The sequence below is a fragment of the Micromys minutus genome (assembly GCF_963924665.1).
Source record: "Micromys minutus genome assembly, chromosome: 10".
Taxonomy (NCBI): Eukaryota; Metazoa; Chordata; class Mammalia; order Rodentia; family Muridae; genus Micromys; species Micromys minutus.
Window position 1 is genome coordinate 30174832 of NC_137979.1, and position 24882 is coordinate 30199713.

The 24882-nt window shown below is 37.7% G+C and overlaps 1 protein-coding gene across 1 annotated transcript in view; it reads left to right on the top strand.

Annotated features, from left to right (window-relative positions):
- NF1 (neurofibromin 1) overlaps window positions 1–24882 on the top strand; it is a 234514-nt gene that overhangs the window by 104055 nt on the left and 105577 nt on the right. Inside the window, exons 26-34 of the mRNA XM_080923198.1 lie at window positions 520–636; window positions 1221–1402; window positions 1908–2119; window positions 8311–8472; window positions 8605–8708; window positions 13542–13677; window positions 17856–17918; window positions 23033–23191; window positions 24075–24172. Of these exons, the coding sequence (XP_080779324.1) occupies window positions 520–636; window positions 1221–1402; window positions 1908–2119; window positions 8311–8472; window positions 8605–8708; window positions 13542–13677; window positions 17856–17918; window positions 23033–23191; window positions 24075–24172 (1233 nt within the window). The remainder of the gene's footprint in view (window positions 1–519; window positions 637–1220; window positions 1403–1907; window positions 2120–8310; window positions 8473–8604; window positions 8709–13541; window positions 13678–17855; window positions 17919–23032; window positions 23192–24074; window positions 24173–24882) is intronic.

A 24882-nucleotide genomic window follows, 5' to 3' on the forward strand; every position in this document is an offset into this window, starting at 1 on the left:
TTATTTGTTAATTAATTGAGTTTCTTCTTTCATCATCACCATCATCATCATCATCATCTATCCATTCAACCACTTATTTATTCATTTATTTATTGATGGTTTTTCAAGACAGAGTCTCTGTGTGTAGCCATGGCTGTCTTGGGACTCACTCTGTAGACCAGGCTGACCTCAAACTCAATGACCCATCTGCCTCTGCCTCCAGAGTGCTGGGATTAGAGGTGTGCACTGCCGTCACTGTCAGGGTTTTTCATTTTTATATTGTGATAATTGGAGCTTGAACCCAAGACTTATAGATGTCAAATTGGCTACATCCTCAGCCCCATAATTTTGATTTAACATAGATATTCTGCTAAAACATTACTTATTTGTAAGTTTCTTTACTTGTTTGAAGTCTTTGTGTGTTTATGCTTGGTATGTTTACTGGTATTATTTAGGTTGTGTTTATAGTTTAGTTAAAGAAGTAGAGAACTCTTTCAGTTCATGTCTAAAATGCTCATAGTTTCTCAATTTCTTGTCTAGAGATCTGGACCAAGCAAGCATGGAAGCAGTAGTCTCGCTCCTTGCTGGTCTTCCACTGCAGCCCGAAGAAGGAGACGGGGTGGAGCTGATGGAGGCCAAGTCACAGCTATTCCTTAAGTACGAGCGAGTGTCAGCCACTAAAACCCAAAGCAAAATACAAATGTATCTTCTTCCCTCCCACAGAAATGCAACCAAATTAGCTAATTATCATATTTAAAAGTAGACCTAATTGCTTTTAATTGTGGCCATTGGTTGCTGTCATGAAACATAGCATATCTACTTGTGAAAAGACGAAACCAAGATAGAAAAATAATTTGTGTTGTGTTTTATAAAGAAGACAATGAGGTAATTGAAATTTTCCTTGTAACGAATCTAGATTGTTTTGTTAAGTCATTTAAAATGATAGTGTCTAAACTATCTGGACCGTGAGTTTTATAGCTAAATATTCAAACTAACTTTTGCCAGCAAACATTGCACATCTTCCGTGCTGATGTTATAAAATGAATACTGTGCTTTTTCAAGATAAAATAATGCTACCAGCATATCAGTAATGAGCCACATTGACTTTTTACCTCAGTATTATAAAGACAAATGCTGCTTACAGTCCCACACAGTATCCCATATAATCACTCAGGATGGATGCTTAGCTTTCTGGTTGGTGGGGCCTTCACTGTGGAAAGGTCGATCTCTGTATTTTCCAGGTACTTCACATTATTTATGAACCTTTTGAATGACTGTAGTGAAGTTGAAGATGAAAATGCACAAACGGGTGGCAGGAAACGAGGCATGTCTCGGAGGCTGGCATCCCTGCGGCACTGCACAGTGCTTGCAATGTCAAACTTACTCAATGCTAATGTGGACAGTGGACTCATGCACTCCATAGGTGAGATCAAATGAAAGCTAATAAAAACCTGGCCCAGCATGGTGCACAGCTTTAGTCCATTAACCAGGAGGAAGGAACAAGATCTCTATGAGTTCAAGGTCAGCCTGGTCTGCACATTGAGTTCTAGAACAGTTAAAGCTCCCAGTGACAGACAAACAAGCAAGCAAACAGAACCAAAACAGGAATATAAAAACTTAGAGAGCTGGGTGGGAAAGATGCCTCAGTGGTTTATAGCACTAGCTGTGCTGTTTTTTTACGGGACCTAGGTTTAATTTCTAGCATCCTCATGGTGGCTCATAATTATTTGTAACTCTTATTTCCAGGAGACATGATAGTGCCTCATGGCCTCTGTGGTAACAAGGCATACATGTGATTGATACACAGACATAATGCATGTAAAACACTCTTATACTAAAACAAAAATCTCAAGTTGACATGGCATATAAAGTGAAAATTCCTTCAGTCAAGCTGTGGTAGTGAATTTGCATCTGTCTGTCCTCAACAGGCTTAGGCTATCACAAGGATCTTCAGACAAGAGCTACATTTATGGAAGTTCTGACAAAAATCCTTCAACAAGGGACAGAATTCGATACACTTGCTGAAACAGTGTTGGCAGATCGGTTTGAGAGACTTGTGGAACTGGTCACAATGATGGGGGACCAGGGAGAGCTCCCTATAGCCATGGCTCTGGCCAATGTGGTCCCTTGTTCTCAGTGGGTAAGTTCATTGAGAAAGTAGGGAAATAGAATGCCTAATATAGAGCTAGTACTTCAAAATGTCTGTTCATAAATGTTTATTAAGTGAATTAACAAAAATTAAGAACTGGGAAAAATTGCATAATGGAGAACTAAGAATGTAGCGCAGTTGGTAGAATGTTTCCCCTAGCACCTCAGAAAAGCCATCATGACTGTGCTTGCCTGTAATCTCAGCACTTGGAAGGTGGGAGCAGGAGCTTCAGATGTTCAAGGTCCTCTTTGGTTAGATAGTGAGTTTCAGGCCAGTTTGAGTACTATAAGACTGTCTCAAAAAAAAAAAAAAAAAAAAAAAAAATTTAGTAGTTGACCAGCTTGAGTCATTAAACTTTTTTTCTTAATGTATTTTGTTTCTAACCATAGAGAAGTGGTTGGTACTCCTATCTCTGACTAGTTCTTTCCTTCTTTCCAACCCAGTGAAGAAAGCTCATGTAATCAACAATGAGAAGAATATGTAAAACAATGTTGTTTCTTGCCTTTACATATAAAATAATTAGTGAACCTAATTTTAGTGTTAGTAAAGTTAAATCTATAATCTGTGATGTGTGCTTGATAACTATCTGCCTTACATAACTTATTTTTTTATAATAATAAATCTTTTTTAAAGATTTATTTTATTTATGTGAGTTCACTGTAGCTGCTTTCAGACACACCAGAAGAGGGCATCAGATCCCATTACAGATGGTTGTGAGCCACCATGTGGTTGCTGGGAATTGAACTCAGGACCTCTGGAAGAACAGTCAGTGCTCTTAACTGCTGAGCCATCTCTCCAGCCCCTACAACATTCTTAATAATACATTTGAAATTTTTTGAGGAGGCTTTGTTATTAAGAAAAAAAGAAAGACTTTAGTAAGAGAAACTTATAATTACTAAGATAATCTTAGTGTTTGCTTGAAAGCTGTAATGGGAGGGTGAGGAACATGGTTCAAGTCTCCCAGAAGACTGGGGTTGGATTCCTAGCTCACACGGTGACTCACAACCACTTGTCACCCCTGTTCTAGGGGATTGGGTCCTCTCTCTGGCCTCCTTAGGGAAAGCAATCATTTACATAAGATTAACAACAACAAAAATCAAGGAAACCTACCTGTAGCTGAGGCTGGAGAGATGGTTTGGTGGTTAAGAGTGCTCGCTGCTCTATAAAAGAACTGGAGGTAAGGTCCCCACATTCACATCAGACTGATATAGATACATGCTAACCAGCACCAAAATATCTGACTGCAGATACCAGCACACATGTGTGCTCATGTACACATACATTGAAATTATACATTTAAAAAATATCTAAAACCTTAAAACAGTGCCGGTGAGATTATGTTTTTTTTTTTTTTTTAAATCTAAAAATAAAGCTCACATTCTTTACCCTATAATCCTGGGTCCTGCCTTATCTGTCTTGACCTCATGCTGAGGCTCTTCTGTGCGTTCACCTCAAATTCAATAACTGTTTCTGCCCTAGAGTACCCTTGCTGCTGCTTTCTAAAATATGCTTGTGGTTGTTTTGATTTGATTCAGTTTAATATTAGTAAAATTATTTAGCATGAGCTCTGTCCTCTTACCAGTTTTGTTTTATGACAAGGGATGGCCTCACCTTGTGGGCTCTGGCTGGCTTGAAACTTACTGTGTAGACAGGGTGGCTGTAAACTAGAGATCCATTTGCCTCTATTTTCCAAATGCTGGGACACAGGCATGCACCTCCACGGCTGACTTACAATTACATTTTTATACCCATTTATTAGCAACACTCCTAAATATTTTCTTCAAGCCTAAAACTTTTCCACATATCTTCAAATGCATCATCAGTAAATATTATGAATTCATTTTAGCATTTAACTGATTAAAAGTCCTTTAGTAGAGTGAAGCTGTGGTGATGCCTAGTGGTGGAGTTCTGGTCTAGCACATATAAGACCCTATTGTTGATCCCTCGTAACACAGAACAAACGTTGATGTAAGCATATGAAGCTTTGACAAGTATTTCTAAGCTTTGTATTACACGACTTAAAATACCTTTTTTTTCTTTTTTAAGTTTTTCAAGACGGTTTCTTTGTGTAATAGCCTTGGCTGTTCTGGACTTGCTTTGTAGACCAGGCTGGCCTCAAACTCAGAGAGATCTACCTGCCTCTGTCTTCTGAGTGCTGGGATTAAAGGCATACACTACAATTTCGGGCTTGACTTAAAATACTTTTTATGTATTTATTTTTTAGAGATAGGATCTCTGATGTAGACTGGCCGGCCTAGAATTCATTGTATAGACCAGGATATAGTCTCAAATGCACAAAGTTCCTCTTCCCCCTGTTGCATCCAACATCATGTCTGGCCTCAATTACTTAAAACTCTTATTTGATTTTATTTTAGTGTGTGTGTGTGTGTGTGTGTGTGTGTGTGTGTGTGTGCGTGTGTGTTTATTTTGCCTGCATGTAGGTTTGTGTACCATGTATATAAAATGTCCAAAGGGTCCAAAAGTGGCTGTTAGATAGCCCTGAAGTTGGAGTTAAAATGGTTCTAACTGCATGTGGGTGCTGGGACTTGAACATGGGTCTTCTGGAAGAGCAGCCAGTGCTCTTAACTGCTGATCCAGTCCCCCAAATTACTCTTTTTCTTTGACAGTTTCATACATGTAAACAATGTCTCGATCATATGCACCAGTATTTCTCAACCTTCCTAATGCTGTGACCCTTTAATACAATTCCTCATGTTGTGGTGACCATCAACCATATAATTATCTTCATTGCTACTTCATAACTGTAATTTTGCTATTGTTATGAATAGTAATGTAAATATCTAATATGCATGATATCTGAAATGTAAGTCCTATGAAGGGGTGATACAATCCTCAAAGGGGTCTCAACCCATAGGTTGAAAACTGCTGATATATATACATATACTCTTGCCTTCCCATTCCCTTTTTGAAAAGAAGACAATATCTCACTATGGCTTGGAACTCTTTAAAGAAAAACAAAACAAAACAAACAAAAAACTCAAGGCTAACCAAATTAGCTAGAGCTGTTGAGGAATCATAGATACCTACTAACAATGTGGTGAGGTTTTTTTTCCTCCCTTGTAACTCCTAGGTAAATCAACCTGGCCTCAAATTTATGCCCTTCCTACCTCTACTTCCTGGGTACTGTGATTACAAGTGTGTACTATCACTTTATCTAATTAAATTATTTAAAAATTGAATTTGATTATATAAATACATGTTGTAAAATTCATTTGTTTAGAATTTAGGGTTTAGAAGAAAGGGTGAGAGTAGAAAGGTATTCATTGTGGGACCTAAAAGCAACAGCTGCTCTTTGATATATCTCAGTTGAGAATTTTTAGTTTAGCTCTGTACCCATTTTTAATAGGGTTTTATTTGATTCTCTAGAGTCTAACTTATTGAGTTCTTTGAATATATTGAACTTTAGCCCTCTATCAGATGTAGGATTGGTTAAAATCTTTTCCCATTCTGTTGGTTGCCATTTTGTCCTATTGACAGTGTTCTTTGCCTTACAGAAGCATTGAATTTTTTATGGGTTCTTATTTGTCTATTGTTGATCTTAGAGCAGAAGCCATTGGTGTTCTGATCAGGAAAATTTCCCCTGTGCCATGTGTTTGAGGCTCTTCCCCCACTTTCTCTTCTGTTAGTTTCAGTGTATCTTGTTTTATGTGGAGGTTCTTGATCCACTTGGACTTGAGCTTTGTACAAGGAGATAAGAATGGATCAATTTGCATTCTTCTACATGCTAACTGCCAGTTGAACCAGCACCATTAAAAAAAATGCTGTCTTTTTTCCATTGGATGGTTTTAGCGCCTTTGTTAAAGATCAAGTTACCATAGGTGTGTAGGTTCATTTCTGGGTCTTCAATTCTATTTCATTGATTTGTCTGTCTCTATATCAGTACACCAATCAGAATGTTTAAGATCAAAAACTCAGGTGACAGCAGATGCTGGTGACTATGTGAAGAAAGAGGAATATTCCTCCATTATTGGTGGGATTGCTAGCTGGTAAAACCACTCTGGAAATTAGTCTGGTGGTTCCTCAGAAAATTGGACATATTACTACCTGAGGACCCAACTATCTCACTCCTGGGCATATACCCAAAACATACTCCAACATATAAGAAGGACACATGCTCCACTATGGTCATAGCAGCCTTATTTATAATAGCCAGATACTGGAAAGGACCCAGATGTCCTTCAACAGAGGAATGGATACAGAAAATGTGGTACATTTACACAACAGAGTACTTATTACTCATATATTAAAAACAATGACTTCATAAAATTCTTAGGCAAATGGATAGAACTAGAAAATATCTTCCTGAGTAAGGTAACCCAGTCATAAAAGAACACACGTGGTATGCACTCACTGATAGTGGATATTAGTCCCAAAGCTTGGAATACCCAAGAAACAGTTCACAGGCCACATGAAGCTCAAGAAGAAGGAATACCAAAGTGTGGATACTTTAGTTCTTCTTAGAAGGGGGAACAAAATACTTATAGGAGGAAATACAGAGACAACATGTGGAGCAGAGACTGAAGAAAAGGCCATCCAGAGACTGCCCCACCTGGGGGTCCATCTCATATATAGTCACCAAACCCAGACAATATTGCAGATGCCAAGAAGTGCATGCTCACAGGAGCCTGATAAAGCTGTCTCCTGAGAGGCTCTGCCAGAGCCTGACAGATACAGAGGCTGATACTTGTAGCCAATCATGGGACTGAGCATGGGGTCCCCAATGGAGGAGTTAGAGAGAGGACTGAAGGAATCAAAGGGGCTTGCAACCCCATAGGAAGAACAATACCAACCAACCAACCAGAGCCCTCTAGAGCTTCTAAGGAACCAACAAACCAAACCATCAACCAAAGAGTATACATGGAGGGACCCATGGCTCTAGCTGCATATATAGCAGAGGATGGCCTTATTAGGCATCAGTGGAAGGAGAGGCCCTTGGTCCTATGAAGGCTATATGCCCCAGTATAGGGGAATGCCAGGGTGGGGAGGTGGGAGGGAGTGGGAGGGTGGGGGAGTATGTTCATAGAAGCAGGGGGAAGGTGGATGGAATAGGGGATTTCCAGGGGTAAACAGGGAAAGGGGATAATATTTGAAATGTAAATTAAAAAAATATCTCCCCCCCCCCAAAAAATAGTTTAAAAAAAAGCAACAGCTGCTGTTCTCTCTCTTTACTGTTGTGCTGGAATTGAAACCAGTACCTTTTTTGGGCTAGGCAAGCCCTCCACCCCCACTCTAATACCCTGAGCTTAATCCCAAGCCCAACAACTTTCAATTTGTCCCTAAATTCTTACCCTTTTTACTTAACTCATAATGGAGGGTAGAGTTTTTATATTTTGTCAAAGATGTATTATGTAAGTATAGGGAATAAAGCAGAATGCTGAGTCTTCATTAATTTTTTTGCTCCTGGGGAGTTTGTAGTTTGGATTATTCCCTTACTACAATGTCTTGTTCTTATAATCTTGGGACCAGGCTAAACTTAGGCTAGGGCTCTGGATGCAGATGGCCTTTAGTACTGTTTGAAGGTTGCCAGTCCTTTCTATTATAGCAGCTGGTATTTTCTCTGTCTTCTCTCAATGTTGGGTTTAACAGTAAATTACGGTTTTATTAATTTTGTAAAAACAAACAAAAAAACCCACAAAAACTTCTGTAAGGAATAAAAAGATTCTTATGCAAATAATAGAAAGGTTAGCCTCAATCCTAACTCTTTAGATATATGTAAATCTGATCGAATTTTGGGTTTTAACTATCTATTCGATTCCCCCCACCCCCATTCTGATGTTTAAATAATCCTTTAGTCTTTTCATTTTTGTTGTTTTTTGGCCTTGGTCATATTGTATTTAATCATTTCTAACAAAAGTCTGTTCAAAAATAAACTCTTATTTCATGATGTAGTGTAGCCAGATCTGATGTCTTTCTGTCTTCTGGTAAAGCCTAAATCTCTCATGTTTCACAGTTAATTTTTAGCATTAACAGCTATTAGAAACAGGTTTTAATAGTCATCTATAATAGACACAGGTAAATCTTAGGGATGATAAGTTATTGTTTACTTTGATTAACAGGTGATTATAAGCTTTAGATCTGCCTTCTAACCTTTTCAAGTTTTTAAAGCTACCTAAGAAAAAGGTAAAATTGCTTACAGAAACACAATTGTGCTTTGTTACCAGGATGAACTGGCTCGAGTTCTTGTCACTTTGTTTGATTCTCGGCATTTACTCTACCAGCTGCTCTGGAACATGTTTTCCAAAGAGGTAGAATTGGCTGACTCCATGCAGACCCTGTTTCGAGGGAACAGCTTGGCCAGTAAGATAATGACATTCTGCTTCAAGGTTTGTGTCATTCACTTTTCGTGCATGTGTGCACTAGGTTTGTTCAGAAGAAATTATTTACAGAATGTGTTAGGTTGATTATCTTTTAATTGCAGGCTGTATGTATATGTGCCTAATTGTGTGTTTCTTTAGGTGTATGGTGCTACTTACCTACAAAAGCTCTTGGACCCTTTGTTACGAATCATTATCACATCTTCGGACTGGCAACATGTTAGCTTTGAAGTGGATCCTACCAGGTTTGTTATCTTGTCAGATGCTCCCTCACTGCTCTGCAGTACTGCATGAGGCCACCCTCGCCTCACGCTCCAGTCCTTGGTTTTCTGTTGTTTTTCATAAAGACTATGTAGCCCAACCTGTCCTTGAACATGTAGTCTTTCTGACTCAGCTCACACTACTGGGTTGTAGCACTTTTCTTAACTCTTAAAAGGTTTGTAGTTTTTACACTAAATGCTATATACAAATACATTTTCCTTAAAGAATAAAAGCAATAGATAGCATTAAAGGCACCATTGAGTGCCACCTGTGGTTACTGTTCTGGTTTACTCTAGTCTGTCCTTTTCCCATTCCTTTGTATAAACTTATGTAGTTTTAGAAGATATATACTGTAATGTGATTGCTTAATTTAAAAAGTAACACAATTAATTTGTGGTTTCAAACCTAATTCTTTTGGTTAGTCATTGGCCTTTGATCTTTCTGTGAAAGTTTTTGAAGATTAATGTAATTCTTTTACTGCCTGCCTCTGCCTCTCAAGTGCTAAAGTCATGTGCTACCATGCCCAGACCAACTTCCTTATTAGTATTCTAACATTATCTTTTCCACACTCAAGCTCTATGTTGTGGAAATGGTTTCTCTAAATGCAAATGGAGCTTCTTGTTTTTTTGCTTTGTTTTGGTGATGTTCATAATTGTACTTGGGTCCTCTGCATACTAGGAAGTACCCCCCCACTAAGCGTATCCCCAACCTTAGCAGAAATCCTTTTGATACTTATTTTATGAGAAGCCGTCAGTGCTTTGCTGTTGACAGCAAAATGCAGCACAGATTATTTGTTGTGTGTGAGCCATCTTTACCTCATCGTGTGTATTTCATAGTCACTCTAAGCTCCAAGGTAAAGTACCCAAGATTCTGTGGGATCAGAGATACCTAAGAAATAATGTTTCTCATGTCTGTCTTTGAGAAATATTATTTTTGTGTGTGTGCTTGGTATGTGTTTGTAGTATACATGTGAAGGTCAGAGTACACTTCCAAGGATGAAACTCAGATCAGCAGGTTTTCTTGGTAAGTCTCTATCGGAGCCATCTTGCAGCTCAGTCCTTCATTTCTGACCATGTTTTAAAAAATCAAGAAGGCAAACTCAGCATATGGCTGGCTGAGAGGTAGTAGCTTGTGTAAAGAAGGCTCTTGGTTCCATCCTCAGCAAAATGCAAGCACACACACACACACACACACACAATTTAAAAAGATAAGGAAAGGGAGCATCCATAAATGAGCTGTAATTTTTATTTTTGATAAAAATGACTTTCAAGGAGCTGTAGAGATGACTCACTGATTAACAGTACGTACTGTGAAATTTTCATCATTTATATCAGGTGGCTCACAGATGCCTGTAACTGCAGTTCCAAGGCATCTTCTGGCCTTGGTGGGCACCTAAATGTGTGGCATTCATTCACGCGGATTTACACACTTAAACAAAACCCATCAGCTTGGTGAAAGAGACCTTAGGTCCCCAGGGTACATAGACTTGTTTACACTTGAGACTGTGACCCACTCTGACGAGTCAAGATTTTGAAAATCTACTTTCCTATATTCACAGAAAAAAACAAAATGGTTAACAATTCTGAAGGCTAAGCACATAGCTCAGTGATGGAATGCTTGCCACAAATGCATCAGGCTTTGGGTTAGCTCCCTGGGGAAAGTTGGAAAAAGAAAGAAAAGGAAAGGAAAAGGGATGTGGGGGGAAGATAGAGGACCAGAGGAACAAGAGGAGGAAGAGAAAGAAAGATTGGCTGAAAGAAAGTAAAACAGCTAGCATGTTTTAGCTGTTTAGATTGTGTTTGCCTTTTGCCATTCTAGGAGTCAGACTATGAGCACACATATGCTGTAGACATTTTTGCCACTGAGCTACATCTCTGGCTGGCATTAACTTGTCAGAGGACTAGGGTCCCAGGCAAACCACCATTCCAGAACTTGAGTAGAAATGGCTGAATACAGAATGTCAGAGATTACCACAGGGAAAAGCTGCTGGAGCCAGTAACTAGAACTAGTAGGGATACTTAGACCATAATTAATGAGTTTCTAGAGGTGGAATATAGAGTTGATTAAAAATTAGAATTCCTGTGGCCCAATATGAAGGGGCCACCCTACCTTCATAAGTCTTACCTTCAAAAGGCTTTCTTGAGTTTTCAGGAGGAAGGTGAGAGAAACATAATTTTGTGTTTTGGGCAGGAGAAAAATGGAATAATTTGAAATATGTTTCTTATATTCTGTTATTCCTAACCAACATGTGTTTGAAGAGAAAAACCACTCTTGCCTTATCTGACCTAGAGCGTGGGCCCTTAGCTTCCCCTGACCTTCCACCACACCCACAGCCTTTCTGTCTCACATATGGAGAAAGATCTGGACAAAAGCCAAATCCTTCTGAAGGATTCAAGGACTTTGCAGTTCAGAGACTTTGGGCCAGCATACAATGATGCTGGAGACAGAATCAGTGCATATAGCTCTGTCCTCTGCTGTACCTACATCACATCATATCAACCGTGAATTACAGCTGCAGCACAGAATGGTGGTTTAGACGTTTCCAGGGAAACCTGAAAACAAGGACACCAGAGGAAACAGATCCCCACAGCTCCAACAAACATTGAACATGGCTAACTCTTCAGCAGATAAAAGTCTTTTAACACTAAAGTTCCTTGTTTCTCAGTAAACGGTGCCTTCCTTTCAACAGACAAACTACAAAGCATGGCAAGAGAGGACAAATTCAGTCTGAAGAGATGCAAGCAGGCATCAGAACAGGAGTCGGATGTGCTAGACATTTTGGAATTATTGTATTGAATATTTAAAATAACTGGTTATTATGCTGAGAGCCTCAGTGGGAGAAAGATAGGGACAACATGAAGGGACAAGTGACTAATATAATCAGGGAACAGTGATGCTAACGAGGAATGCAAAGAACAAAAATGTTAGAAAGACAGTATAACAGGAAAGAATGGATGTGATGGTCTAAAAAGTAGATGCAGCAGAGGAAGGGTCCATGAGCCGAAGATGCCCTGGTAGAAAGGAAGTGGAACCATGCCTCCCAAAATGGTGGAGGCAGTGAAAGAGGAACTTAGAAACGCATAGCATTAAAAATACATCAGAAGGAGAGAGAGAGAGAGATTCTAAACTCACAGGTTAAGAAATTCAAGGGAGAGGAGGGTTTCCTGGGCAGGCATGAGCCCCAGGTCCTGTTGAAAAGCCTACTGGGTAGGCCTGTTGGTTACTTCTTCCCTTTAGAAGCTTGACAGTGCTTTCTAGGGCAGTGGAAGCCAGTCCTTAAGTCGTGAGTTCTACATGGGGCAGTTCCCCTGCTTTAGTCTTTTACTCAGGTGAGGATTCCCTAAGCAAGTACAGTATGTTCGTATCATTTCTATCTCCCCCCAACTCTTCCCATGGTCCCCCAGCTACCTACACTCAAATTTAGGAAACCTTCTAGAATTGTCTAGCTGTGTATGCATGCGTGCACATGTTTGTATGCACACAACCTGCTGCATCCGATTTACATTGCCCTTATTTGTATATGTTTAGGGCTGAACACTTAGGACCAATGCCTCATTTTTAATAATAAAATAACAATACAAAAAAAAAATCTGGTTCTTTCTCCCTCATTAGCCATTGATTGTTTATAGTTCTTCATCTAGGAGGGTGTGGCCTTGTTAAAATCTTCCATTCACATAGGCATATCTAGGGTGTAGTCTTTGCATGTCTCAAGCAGGCAGCCTGAAAGTTCATGAGAACATCCCCCTTTTGTTGAAAAGACATTGTTAAGCAGTAGTTGACCAGGTCCTCGGGTTTTTTTTACAGTCAGTCCTCCTTTTCTTTGATGTTCCCTGAGCCTTTGGTATAAGGTTGTGTTATACATGTCACATTTGGGACCAGACAACCCACAGTCACTGTCTTAGTCTCTGTGGTTTGACCACTTGCGGTTCTCTCTAATAACCTTAAAAACTGTGGTGCTGGTCCCTGCCTACTAGATCATCTCAGGTTGAACATCCAGAAGTCAAAAAGATTACTCCAAAAGCTCAGGCTTTTTGAACATGGTGTTGGCACTCACTAGTGCTGGCCTTACAGGTGTGGGCTTAGTCTGAATGATGGAAAGAGTCCTGACTCTTACAAGTTGTCCTTGAGCTACACACACACACACACACACACACACACACACACACACTCACTCACTCACTCACTCACTCACTCACTCTCAATCTCTCTCTCTCTCCAAACAAATAATCTAGAAAACCACACAAAGCACTAGTATTTCTATACCCACAAAAAATTCTCAAATATGTAATATCTATGGCTGATTTTTATTCTGGTTTCCTCCAAATAGTTTATGTTATAGTTACTGTTGTTTTGTATGTGTCTGACTGGGTACTATAGTTCATGCTGGCCTCAAACTTGGTACCAAATAAAGAATGACCATCAACTTTTGGTTTATTTGCAGGCACCTTCTTAGTATTTGAATTTCAGTTTTGGGTTTGTTAGTTTGTTTTAGAGACCTGGTCATTACTGTGTAGTTCAGGCTGGCCTCACTCATGCCAGTCACTTATTTCCTTGTGAATACTGAAATTAGTGTGAGCCATGCACCTAGTGTTATAACGCCTCTCTCTCTCTCCTTCCCTCTCCCTCCCACCCTCTCCTTCTCTTCCTCCCTCTCTCTTTCTCCCCACACCCACCCCTTTCTCCCTCTCTTTCCCTCCTTTCTTTTCTTCCCTCTTTTATAGCAAATCTGTTTGTTTCAGTGAGGATCAAAAGTCTTCTGAGGGGTGATTTTGTTTGTTCAGTCATATATGTTTGGTTTTCCCTTTCCTTTATTACAGGTTAGAACCCTCTGAGAGCCTTGAGGAGAACCAGAGGAACCTCCTTCAGATGACAGAGAAGTTCTTCCATGCCATCATCAGTTCTTCCTCAGAATTCCCCTCACAGCTTCGAAGTGTCTGTCATTGTTTGTACCAGGTATGCTAAAAGTTGGAGATTGCCACTCTGAGTCCAAAGGCACCTGAGAGAAGTGCTGTGTGCAGAGTTGGCTGCTGGTTGTCTTCTGAGCACATACTACGATGTGGGATAGAGAGGTGGTTAAGTAGTAAGAGCAGTGGCTGCTCTTGCAGAGGACCCAGGTTTGGTTTCCAGTACTCGCAGGGGAGCTGGTGCTGTCTTCTGACTTCCTCAGACACTAGGCATGCATGTGGTGCATACACATACAATCAGGCAAAACACACACAGAGATAAAATAAACCTAAAAATAAACTTAAAGAGCTATCATTAGATTGGCCTCACATTTTCTTCAGAGGCATTTAAAGAACTTTAGGGAAAATAAATTAATCTTTGTGTTGAAAGCAACTAATAATTCACTAAATGTACTGAAATGAGGTATATTATGCATTTTTGCTTATCTTTTGCCTAAATTACTTACAAGAAGTTTGACACTGGAGGCAAGTTTGTTGCTTTGTTACAGTATAATTGATTTGATCTGTAACTTTGGTTTGTCTTTTAAGAGATCGTTGGTGTGTGTCCTGTTCTCTCAGGTCAGGCTAACTGTCCTGTGTATCTCACGTAGAGTACTGCTTGTAAGATAGAGTCCACACTGTCCAGTAGCTAACAGACTTTCTAACCCTGTCACAGCAGAGTGCTTCTGAATTCAGATATCGAGTGATTCCCTCCCTGTTGAAAGAATAAGGCCTGTGTTCTTCGGTAACTTGTTTTTTAATTGGTTATACAGTTTTAGGAATAATTTATTTATTCCAAGGAACTGCCTAAAAATCTGTATTAACTTTCAAATGAGGAGTGAGGGAGGGGAAACTATCATAGGTCCTGGGGTTGGGAATAAGGGTGCAAATAGGGAAAGGACTACATATTTACCAAAATCCATGCATTTCTCTGATTTTGCAATGTCATCCCCCCTCTTTTTTTGGCTTGCAGCTTTAGTTGCTTAGAGACATTAACATCATCAGTGAAATCATTATTTAAAAGGCTGTGTGAGGCTACTATGTGAATTTTTCTCTATTGCTATTTTAAAAGATGTATTTATGTGTTTATAAAAAGGAAACTTTGCATATATAGGAATATGATAAAATATACTTAGCATTTACTTTCTGGATGTATTATAACTTTATTGCCTTTTCAGAAAGCTCTAGGAAGCTTAAGAAGCTCCACATAGGTTAGGACTGTAAAATGAAGCTTCAAGCATTCCCTGTTTGTTTTCTCATTACTTTACCATTAGGTTTCTCTTCACATTCTATTAAGTTGTTTTTCTGTTTGTAAAATGAGGTGAAGAAGAAATAGCACACATTTAAAAGTCTGAATCAGCTTTTTGATTATTTAGAAAGAAAATGGATTTCCAAAATGACAGTGGCCTTGTCTCGGTTAAAAGTGAGTGAGGATTGTACTGATTCATGGTCTGCCTCCTAGACTTTAATAGAAACTCTTCATGTGTCTGTCCCCATAATGAGAAATGTGTTTGTATCATCAGCAAAGTTGGATACCAGTTTGAAAGCACTATACTAGTAATGTAAAAAGAATTGAACACTTAATATGTATGTGGGAAATATTTCATGACAGAATAAATTTATCTTTTCTACTCGTTTAAGTAAGCAGGATTCTTGGCAGCCTTTCTAGTTAGGTGTGGAGGGATCCATGAAGACAAGGAAGTGCTGACTGTTGGTTCACTACCACCGTGTGCTGTGCTGTGTTGCCCTGCACTGCTTAGAGCTCACCTCACAACAGCCTGCATTGCCTTCACACTGCAATTACCACATTAAAGCTTCATGGACATACCATACAGATGTTGGGCTATGAATTATTTTGTAGTGGGCAAAGTTAATATAGACTACCATGGAACAAAGTTTTTGTTGTAAGATTTTGGTTTTTAATAAGCAAATTTTACAGTGACCAAAGACAAAGAGAAATAAAAAACCTTCAGGCCCCATATGTTTTTCATTGAGTCTCTGGTCTCTGTCCTTAACTCAGTTTTCACTTCTGTTAGCTTCCATTTTTATTCTTTCTCCTTCCTTCCTTCCTTCCTTCCTTCCTTCCTTCCTTCCTTCCTTCCTTCCTTCCTTCCTTCCTTCCTTCCTTCCTTCCTTTCTTCCTTTCCTCTTTGGACCTTTGCTTGCCCTTGTAACTTTGGCAGTGACATAATGATACCCTTGTATTTTTATGCTCTTCTGGGAAGGATGGGAACCCATTTTTCTTTTTCTTAGTAAACAGCTCCTTTGAGGATCTACTGGGGAAACTTTGGAAGCTAAGTGAGTATATTGCTAGCTGATTTTTACTTGAGTTCAGATTTGGGTCTTCAAGCTTTTTTGTATCTTGTAATCAGCTCTATATATTTGCATTCTTTATTGAGAAAAGATAGTTAATGATATGTAAGAATAATATGTAATACAATACAATAATAGTCATAATATGTTATAAATGTATGACAGATTTATAATTAAACTTTTTCTCATATATTATTTCTTTTCCTTCTGATAAATTTGAAACAAAGAGAAAATAATTTCTAGAGTGGATATTCAGTTCTTGTGAGAAAAATGGGAAATAGCTACTGTGATTTTATGTAAATATTGTCTTTCCTAGTAAAGTTTCTCTTCAAATGAGTTTATACATGTGTGTTAAAACTACAAATAGTCACATACCATAATTGAAAAAAACCTGAATATTTACATAGTTATATTTCTGTAAACTTAAAGCCTGAAGCAAAGCATGCTGAAATGAGCTTTTACCTCTGCTTCCAAGATGGTGCTGGCGTCCTTGTGTCCAAGAGCTGCTAGATGGATGCATGATGAATGGGTGGACAGTGGGTGGATGGATGAATGGTGGGTGGATGGAAGGATGGATGGTGGGTGGATGGAAGGATGGATGGTGGATGAATGGTGGGTGGATGGATGATGGATAGATGGTGGATGAGTGGATAATGGATGGATGGGTGATGGATGGTGGATGAATGGATGATGGATGGATGAATGGTGGATGGATGGATGATGGATGAATGGTGGGTGGATGGATGGTGTATGGATGATGGATGGATGATGATTGATGGATTGAAAAGTGAAAACTGAGGGGTTTTAATGCATTAAAAATCTGGATTTAAAAAATGTATGTTATGGTTAAGTCATTGTTTTGACAAAGTGTCTTTTGATGCCCAGGTTGGGCTTGAACTCTTGATTCTCTTACTTTCACCTCCCAAAGGCTAGGATTACAGGTATTTACCACCATAACTGGCTCTTATTTTAAGTTTTTAAAATATTTTAAAAAAATAGTTGTTATAACCCAATCAGAAGTTTTAATTTTGAAGAAATCTTTATTCTAGAGATGAAGCTCTGTGGTGAGACTGACACCCTGTGTGGGTTCACATGGATGATTTGGCTTTTGCATGGGAGAGGGCAGTTTTGATAAATCATCATCTATAATGAGTGGCATCTTAAATCACATTTAAATTTGATTCTACAATATTGTCTAATCACCTTTTTTTCTAGTTGATGCTAACATTCTTTTTCCAAATACAGCACTTTTAATAAACTGATTAGCACCATTTTAGGGACTACTCTGTGGGCACTGGAAGACGTGAGATTATAACAACACTCCTTTTAAAAGATGGATTTTAGATTCAGAATCTCTAAAGTTTGTTTTCTGCATATCTAGCCATTTAATTTTTATTTAATAACATCTTCATTAACTGCTAGGTATTAGAAAAATAACTCTTAAGTCAATTGAAGGATACACAGAGAAATATTTTATATATCAGAAAAAATTATGTAGACACAATGTTTTCAGTGTGTGGTCTACTTCATAATAAATATTTTATTTAAAATTTATCAAAAGCTAGAAATTGACTCAAGTATAAATATTTCCAAGATTTGCTTGAGGACAGCTTTTCCATGACTTATAGCCAGAAATAGTAGACATGATTGGGTCTCAACATTTCTTCCTGTTTATTTTATGCTTGGCTTAAAAGTGTAATAAAAATTAAAATCCAGGATTAAACTTCATCCCTCAAAATTCAGTTGATTTCTACTTTTCTGTTGGTTCCATTTGTGTTACATTTTACCGTGTAATTTTATGTACAAGCCAACATTGTTTTTGTTGCTGTATGTAGTCGGTGCTGTGACTTGTTTGTGCTCATCTCTGTTCTGTAGGCAACTTGCCACTCCCTACTGAATAAAGCTACAGTAAAAGAAAAAAAGGAAAGCAAAAAATCAGTAAGTTTGGAGAACTTTTTACTAGCTGTTTCTTTCGAAGCAAACCCCAAATCTTTGCTATTTGTTAAGAACATCTTCACTTCAGCTATTTGACCTTCACTGTGAAATCATTCTACTAATTCTGGCACAAAATAGCTCTCATTTCGATTAACCCTGGAATTAAGTTACATTGAAACATTCTCTGTGTTCCTTTGGTTTGATTTACCCCAAAGGCATTTTTGGTGCATTTATTACATTGAATACCCTTGATCTAATTTTATTGTTATTTTTTAAAGTATAAATGAATGAGAAAGAAACTTAATTTCAAGGCCTTAGGGGATGCTGACTGTCTTCATTCTTGCTTCTTGTTTGCAGGTCATGTGAGTGGTTTCTTTTCCTAGAAACAAAAGCATTTCTTAATAAATATATTGTGGGTAGAAATATGATTGTCTTCCCCCTCCCTGCCCTCAACATAGACATTAAACTCAGGATGTGCATGCTAGAGCTATCAAAAACCAAGGATCATTTCCTAACTCTAATCTCAAAGTTGCTAAATTTTGATTTTTATTCCTTATATTTTTATCTTGATAGTCTCAGCTACCCCTAATTTAGACATTTGTGCTTAAATAATAGCAATTTTAATGCTGACATTTCTTTTACCTCAGAGAAAATACACATTACATTTCTCCAGTGAAAAGAAACTCAGTGAGGTCACACTCACACAGGAGCCTCATTGTGCAAACATGACTTGATATATTGCCTGCTTCTGACTTTGCCTTCTCGTAAAAGGAAGAAAGTTATGATTGCCATAATTATTTTCTTCCTAGGACTATCATTTGTTCACAGTATAACTTGCATTCAGTTTTAGAATAACATCATCTATGGATGTGACTTAGCATGATTCAGTTTAGTCCTGTCTTTGTTCACTTAATCCAAATGATTATAGAGAATGATGTTTAAAAAAAAAATCTTTCACAAGTTGTAGGGAGTTTTATAAAAAAGGAATAATTTAAAATCATATTTGTCTGGTTTCATATTTCATTTCCTACTTTAGCTTTACATATAATAAAACTTTACATTTATAATTGTATTTAAAATTCAGAACTAAATTAAACTTTGGAGACTCATACTTTTATTATGTCCATTCAGAATTTTATTTTGATTATATTACATTAAATTGATCATCTTTGAACAAATGGATTGGATTGGATGGCTCTCCTGCTTAAAACATTTTCCTCTAATGCTTCAGCCTTCTCATTCCCGGCATTGTGGGTTAACATTATACATCATCACTGTGAAGATTAACTTGCTGTTTCTAACATTCTTGTTTACTGTTACACTAATGTCATTGTGTAGCATAACATAATTAAAGTTAGGCTTTCTGTGTTTCTCTAGAGCATGTATTATAGCTTTACTAACACTATTTATTGTGGTTTTATATAAAATTATTCCTTGGAATTTTTTAGTGGATATTTCATATATGTATGAAATTCTGGAATGTATTTCTCAGCACAGGTGACAGTCTTTAAGAAACTAAGGGGGCCTAGTTGACAGAACATTTCTATAGTATGAAGACATGCTAATCATTATAAATTTAGAATGTCATTTTTTAAATTGTTTAACAGATTATAATTTTTTTCTCTTTTGAGAGCAAGCTGACCTCCTTTGTAATGAATGAAACATAGAGAGAAAGTTTGGGTTTTGGGTGTTTAGCTATGTCAACATATGGAAGCTGATTGAGTTTATTATACTCAGCATAGGATATACTTATATTACTGGGAAAATTGCCTGCCTAACTCAAGACTTTCAAGATTTCACCATGTATAACTAGTGATCCTCTGCTGATACATAATTTATTATCTGATTATTGTAGTTCAACTTTATGTAGGGAAATGTATGTATTTGTATATGTGTTGACCTTATATATAGAATATTATTTAGATCCAAATTAGATTTTTATAGAGTTAGAACTAAAGAACAGTGGGCCAGGCATGGTGGCGCATGCCTTTAGTTCCAGCACTCAGAAGGCAGAGGCAGGTGGATCTCTGACTTGGAGACAGCCTGGTCTACAGAGCAAGTTTTAGGACAGGCAGGGCCACACAGAGAAATCCTGTCCCAAAACAAAAACAAAACAAGACAAAGCAAACAAAAACTTAAGTATGTGGTGTTGGATAAATTCCAAATTGATGTTAAATAGTGATGAAAGAAAGAGCGGTCCTGGAACTTTTTATACAGCATCCCTATTAGTTTTAAATGTTGTTAGGTTTTAGTCCCAAAAATATAGATATTACTGTCAAATATTTACAATACATGAAACTTGTTGTGAAACAGGAACTTGTAGTATTATTTTTTAGAGATCTGGAAAGGGTTAAATGTTATAGTACTTTCTTACTAATTTTATAATACTCTTCTTAGAAGATAATTAATTCAGACTTTCTTAAATTCACAAGCTGAGTATTTCAGATTTAAAGCAGGAGATGATGTAAGTTGTGCTTTATAGGATCTTTCTCCTAGAGACAACCAGACAGTAGCTACATGTTTTGTTTTTTTATTTTTGAAACAACTCTTAAATGCTGTAAGCACCAAAAAGACCTTCATAGCAGTCTGACTAGAGCTCATGGCAATGCTCTTGTCTTGGTCTCCCCCTTGCAGGGATTATACTCTGAAATAACTACTTCCAAACATGCATTTTAAAGGCTGTTTGTGTGTAGCCAGTATTAATACTTACAAAGACACTTTCATAGAATAATAAACCAACTCGTTTCTTAAAGACAAACTATGATGTTGGTTGGGCCTATTAAAACTATTTCAGGATTTTAATAGGTTAAACTGAAAATGTTGTTATTATTTTTAAAACAACCTGCTTAAAAGGGTTAGAGAGATTGCTTAGTGGTTAGGAGCACTGACTGCTTTTCCAGAGGTCCTGAGTTCAAATCCCAGCAACCACATGGTGGCTCACAACCATCTGTAACGGAATCTGATGCCCTCTTCTGTTGTGTGTGAAGACAGCTACAGTGTACTCATATAAAACAAACAACAAAAGGCTTGGCTTGCTTAAAATTAAATCTTAAGTATTTGGAGGACTAGGAGAATGACTTCTGAAAAGGCAGTTTTAGTCTTCTTCCTTCTTCATGATTTGCTCCCCAAACACTTGATTGTCTTTTTAGCTTATTGATATTCTTGTCTCTTCTAATGAAACATTGGAAATTGTAAGAGAACTAGGTATCAGCGTTTGTCTTTGCACATTCTGAAATTATAGGATGAATCTGATCTTTGCCTTCTTTTAATCAGATTTGGGATTCTAGTACTTCAAAAGTTTAAAAACTATCCTAGAAAAGTAAACTTGAATTCTTAAAAAAAATTTATATGTAAAACTCCTATGTCAGCTAAAAAAGACGGCTATATTTAGCCAACTCTCCAATTCCCCTGATTTCCTAAGGCTCTCCCTGGCTGTTCTAAGCACCCAAAAGAATTGTAACCTGGAGAAGCTCCCTGAGCGTCACAGTGTACACAGAAAGGGCAAATAGAGCTCCAAAGCCTCTCTGCTGCTAGTTCCTAAAACAGCTGCCCCAAATCTGCTGCTAGTTCCTAAAACAGCTGCCCCAAATAATCATTTTCTGAAATATTTCTCTAATGCTTCTATCAGAAGTGATAGAAAATTATTTTGAGGTTTTAGACACATTTATGATACAGAACCTAGGGCTAGAAGGACCAGGTTCAATTCCCAGCACCCACATGGTAGCCCACAACCATCTGTAATAGTTCCAGGAGATCTGACACTCTCTTCTGTCCCCTGAGGATGTCAGGCTTATAAGTCACATACAGACTTATATGCAGGCAAATGCCCATACACATAAAAACATCACATAATATAAATAAATAAATAAATACAGACTTCACAAAGCACAAAGTAGGCCAGAGTAAAATGAAGTGGCCAACAGTTAATCTGCAGTTGAATCTGTGAATAAAAGAGAAGTATTGACACCCGGTAAAGGAAAGTGAGAGGCACTTCTGCACATAAACCCCATTTTCTCAGCGTGTCCTTGTGTTCCTGTTAGTGTGTGTGCCAGGACTCCATCATCACAGTTAGCCACACCATACTAGAATAACATTTGACTATTGCACGTGTTCTTTTAAAAAAGAAATGTGTACATGACATATACAAAAATTAAATGTTAGAATAATTTCATTTCCATGTGTTTGTTTAAAATGGGAAGTATTAGGTAGAGGTAGAAGGCTAACCAGTTCTGTGACATTGTCCCCAGTCTGCTGCCTATTCTGAGAGTTCTGACATTGTCCCCTATCTGGTCCTTTGCATTCTATGCAGAACGTTTTTGTTATAGAGAGGATAGGTCCATTTACATTGGCTTCCTGTTACTTTTCAGGGAGGACAGCTATTGCCTTGGCCCTGAAAAGTTTTTTTGTTTGTTTGCTTTTGTTTTGATTTTTAATTCATTTTATTACTTATTTGGCAGAAAAATACATTGAGATACATGAAGCGTGGGGGTTCTGTCTTCTGGTGGGATCCTTTTTTCTTTTAGGTCCCCAAGAGTTCCCGTTTCTCCTGTGGTTTAAATGATAGGTAGGTCCGTACATTAGGAAGCCTGCTCATGAAGAAAAGTGGCTGGCAGGAACGTGGCTTGTTAGAAAGCTAAGCAGAGATGTCTGTGGTAAGTTGCACTGAAATGTCAGTTTTAGCAGGTATGCAAAGTGTTAGCTATTCCTGTTAGGAACAGAGTGTGTAGGAGGTGTGCTGTTAGAAAATTAGCTCTCAGGGCCTTATACAAGTCAACTGTATTTTTATGTCTCTTGATCTTAGAAAAATATGTTAATCTTTGTATGAAATTAAGTCTACTTTTGTTGCCCATAATGATTATGAAGTAAAATCTTTTTCAGGTTTCTTCTATGAGGAGATTTTTTTTCTCTTTTATTTTCTTTAATAAAAGACACACATGATCACAGTTAAGGGTAAACCTTATTTTCTGCTGTTTTGGAACAAGAAAAAAAAGTTACAAACAGATCATTCAAAAGATTGACAGTTGAAATTTTGTGCAGACTTTGACCTCTAAGCCTTTGTTTCCTCTTGTTTATTTCAATACAAACTGTCTGTTCAACTCTCAACTTCTTGTTCTTAGGTGGTTAGCCAGCGCTTCCCTCAGAACAGCATTGGTGCCGTAGGAAGTGCCATGTTCCTCAGATTCATCAATCCTGCCATTGTCTCACCGTATGAAGCAGGGATCTTAGATAAGAAGCCACCACCTAGAATCGAAAGAGGCTTGAAGTTAATGTCAAAGGTGAATTATTTTTATAATCTTGCAATTTTTAATTTTCTTTCCAGCCAGATTTTCAGTGTTTCATATTCAAAGTACTTTGTCTTTATTTTGCCTTTGAAAGTTCCGTGGTTTTTAGTTATGTTTTAATTGGTTTGTATTGCAGAGGAATTCTTTACATATATGTGTGTGTGTGTGTGTGTGTGTGTGTGTGTGTGTGTGTGTGTGTGTGTGTATGTACGTATGTACATGGTAGGCCCTGTGAGGGGAAGGTATATTAGCAAACAAATATTTGTCTTTCAGTGAGGGTTTTCTGTGTAAGTGCTCTGGAAATTTTGAGTTGGAAATAAAGATACAGATTGTAGGGTTTCTTTAGTCGTTATTATCATTATTATTAACAGCATTTGAGACTGCAAACATGAGCCATGTGTAAAGTGCTTGCCATGCAAGTATGAGGACTATAGCTCAGATCCCAACACCCAGGTAAATGTTAGGGGGTGCATGGCATTCAGCGTGCTGGAGGCAGAGACAGGATCCCTGGATCAAGCTCCTGTCATGGGAGAGATACTGTAATATAGAAGATGAACAATGATGGAGGGAAATAGTGTCAAACTTTGGCTTCCATATGTTTGCACACATGTACCAGCTCACACTTGCTAATGGGTGCATACATGCACATATCACACACATATACATGCAATAGATACTTTAAAAATATGTATATGTAACATATGATAATAATTCTACTTGAAAAGAATTAAAACAATATTTAGAATAATTTTAATGAGGAATAATTGATTTGAATGGCTAGTAGAAATATTAATTAAAATTTATATTTAATGACTATTAATTTATAGGTTTTTATTGGCAGTAATCTGACTACTCATAATGTTATTTGATTGTTTAGGTACTTCAGAGCATTGCCAATCATGTACTGTTCACAAAAGAAGAGCATATGAGGCCTTTTAATGATTTTGTGAAAAGCAACTTTGACTTGGCACGAAGGTAAGCAGCCTGAGTCTTCAGTGGTTGCCATGTCTCCATTTTACTGCAGTCCGTGTATCCGGTCTGCATTAAATTTATGTGTGTGATCCCCTCCCGATCTTTTCTAGATTAAAATCACATTTTTTTATTTCATTTTAAGAGACATTGTGAAAAATCTCTGTAACTCTTAATTTCAATGTAGTTTTCTTATTTGGAAACTGTAAAGAACTGTTGGCATTTTCTAACTTTGGCAGTGCTGCGGAATGGGTTCAAAAAGACTTCTTGTATCAAAAACTAAAACCAAGCAATACAGATAATATATTAGAATGATTTTGTTTCTTCTGTTTAGAAGTGTGTCTGAATTTAAAACAATACTCTATACACCAAAAAGTACAAAAAATACAAGATTTTGAGTGTGAAGAAACTGGATTTTCATAATTCATTAATTCTCTGAATTGTTGGTTTATTTGTAACCTTTGGGTTGTACTATCTTTGCCACGGTTTGGTGACATGATTCCTGAGAAAGTGCTTTGTGACGGTGCTGATCTCCAGAAGTCACTTGCCCACGGTAGAAATTGAAGGGACTAAATCAGCTCAAGACATCCAAAGACCAAGTGCTCAGCACAAAGGAGATTTATTTCTCACAGAGGGATAGAGGGTAGGGAATAAGAGACAAAGACAGGAGATAGAGGAAGAAGGAGAAGGGAACAAGGGAGAGGGAGAAGAGATTT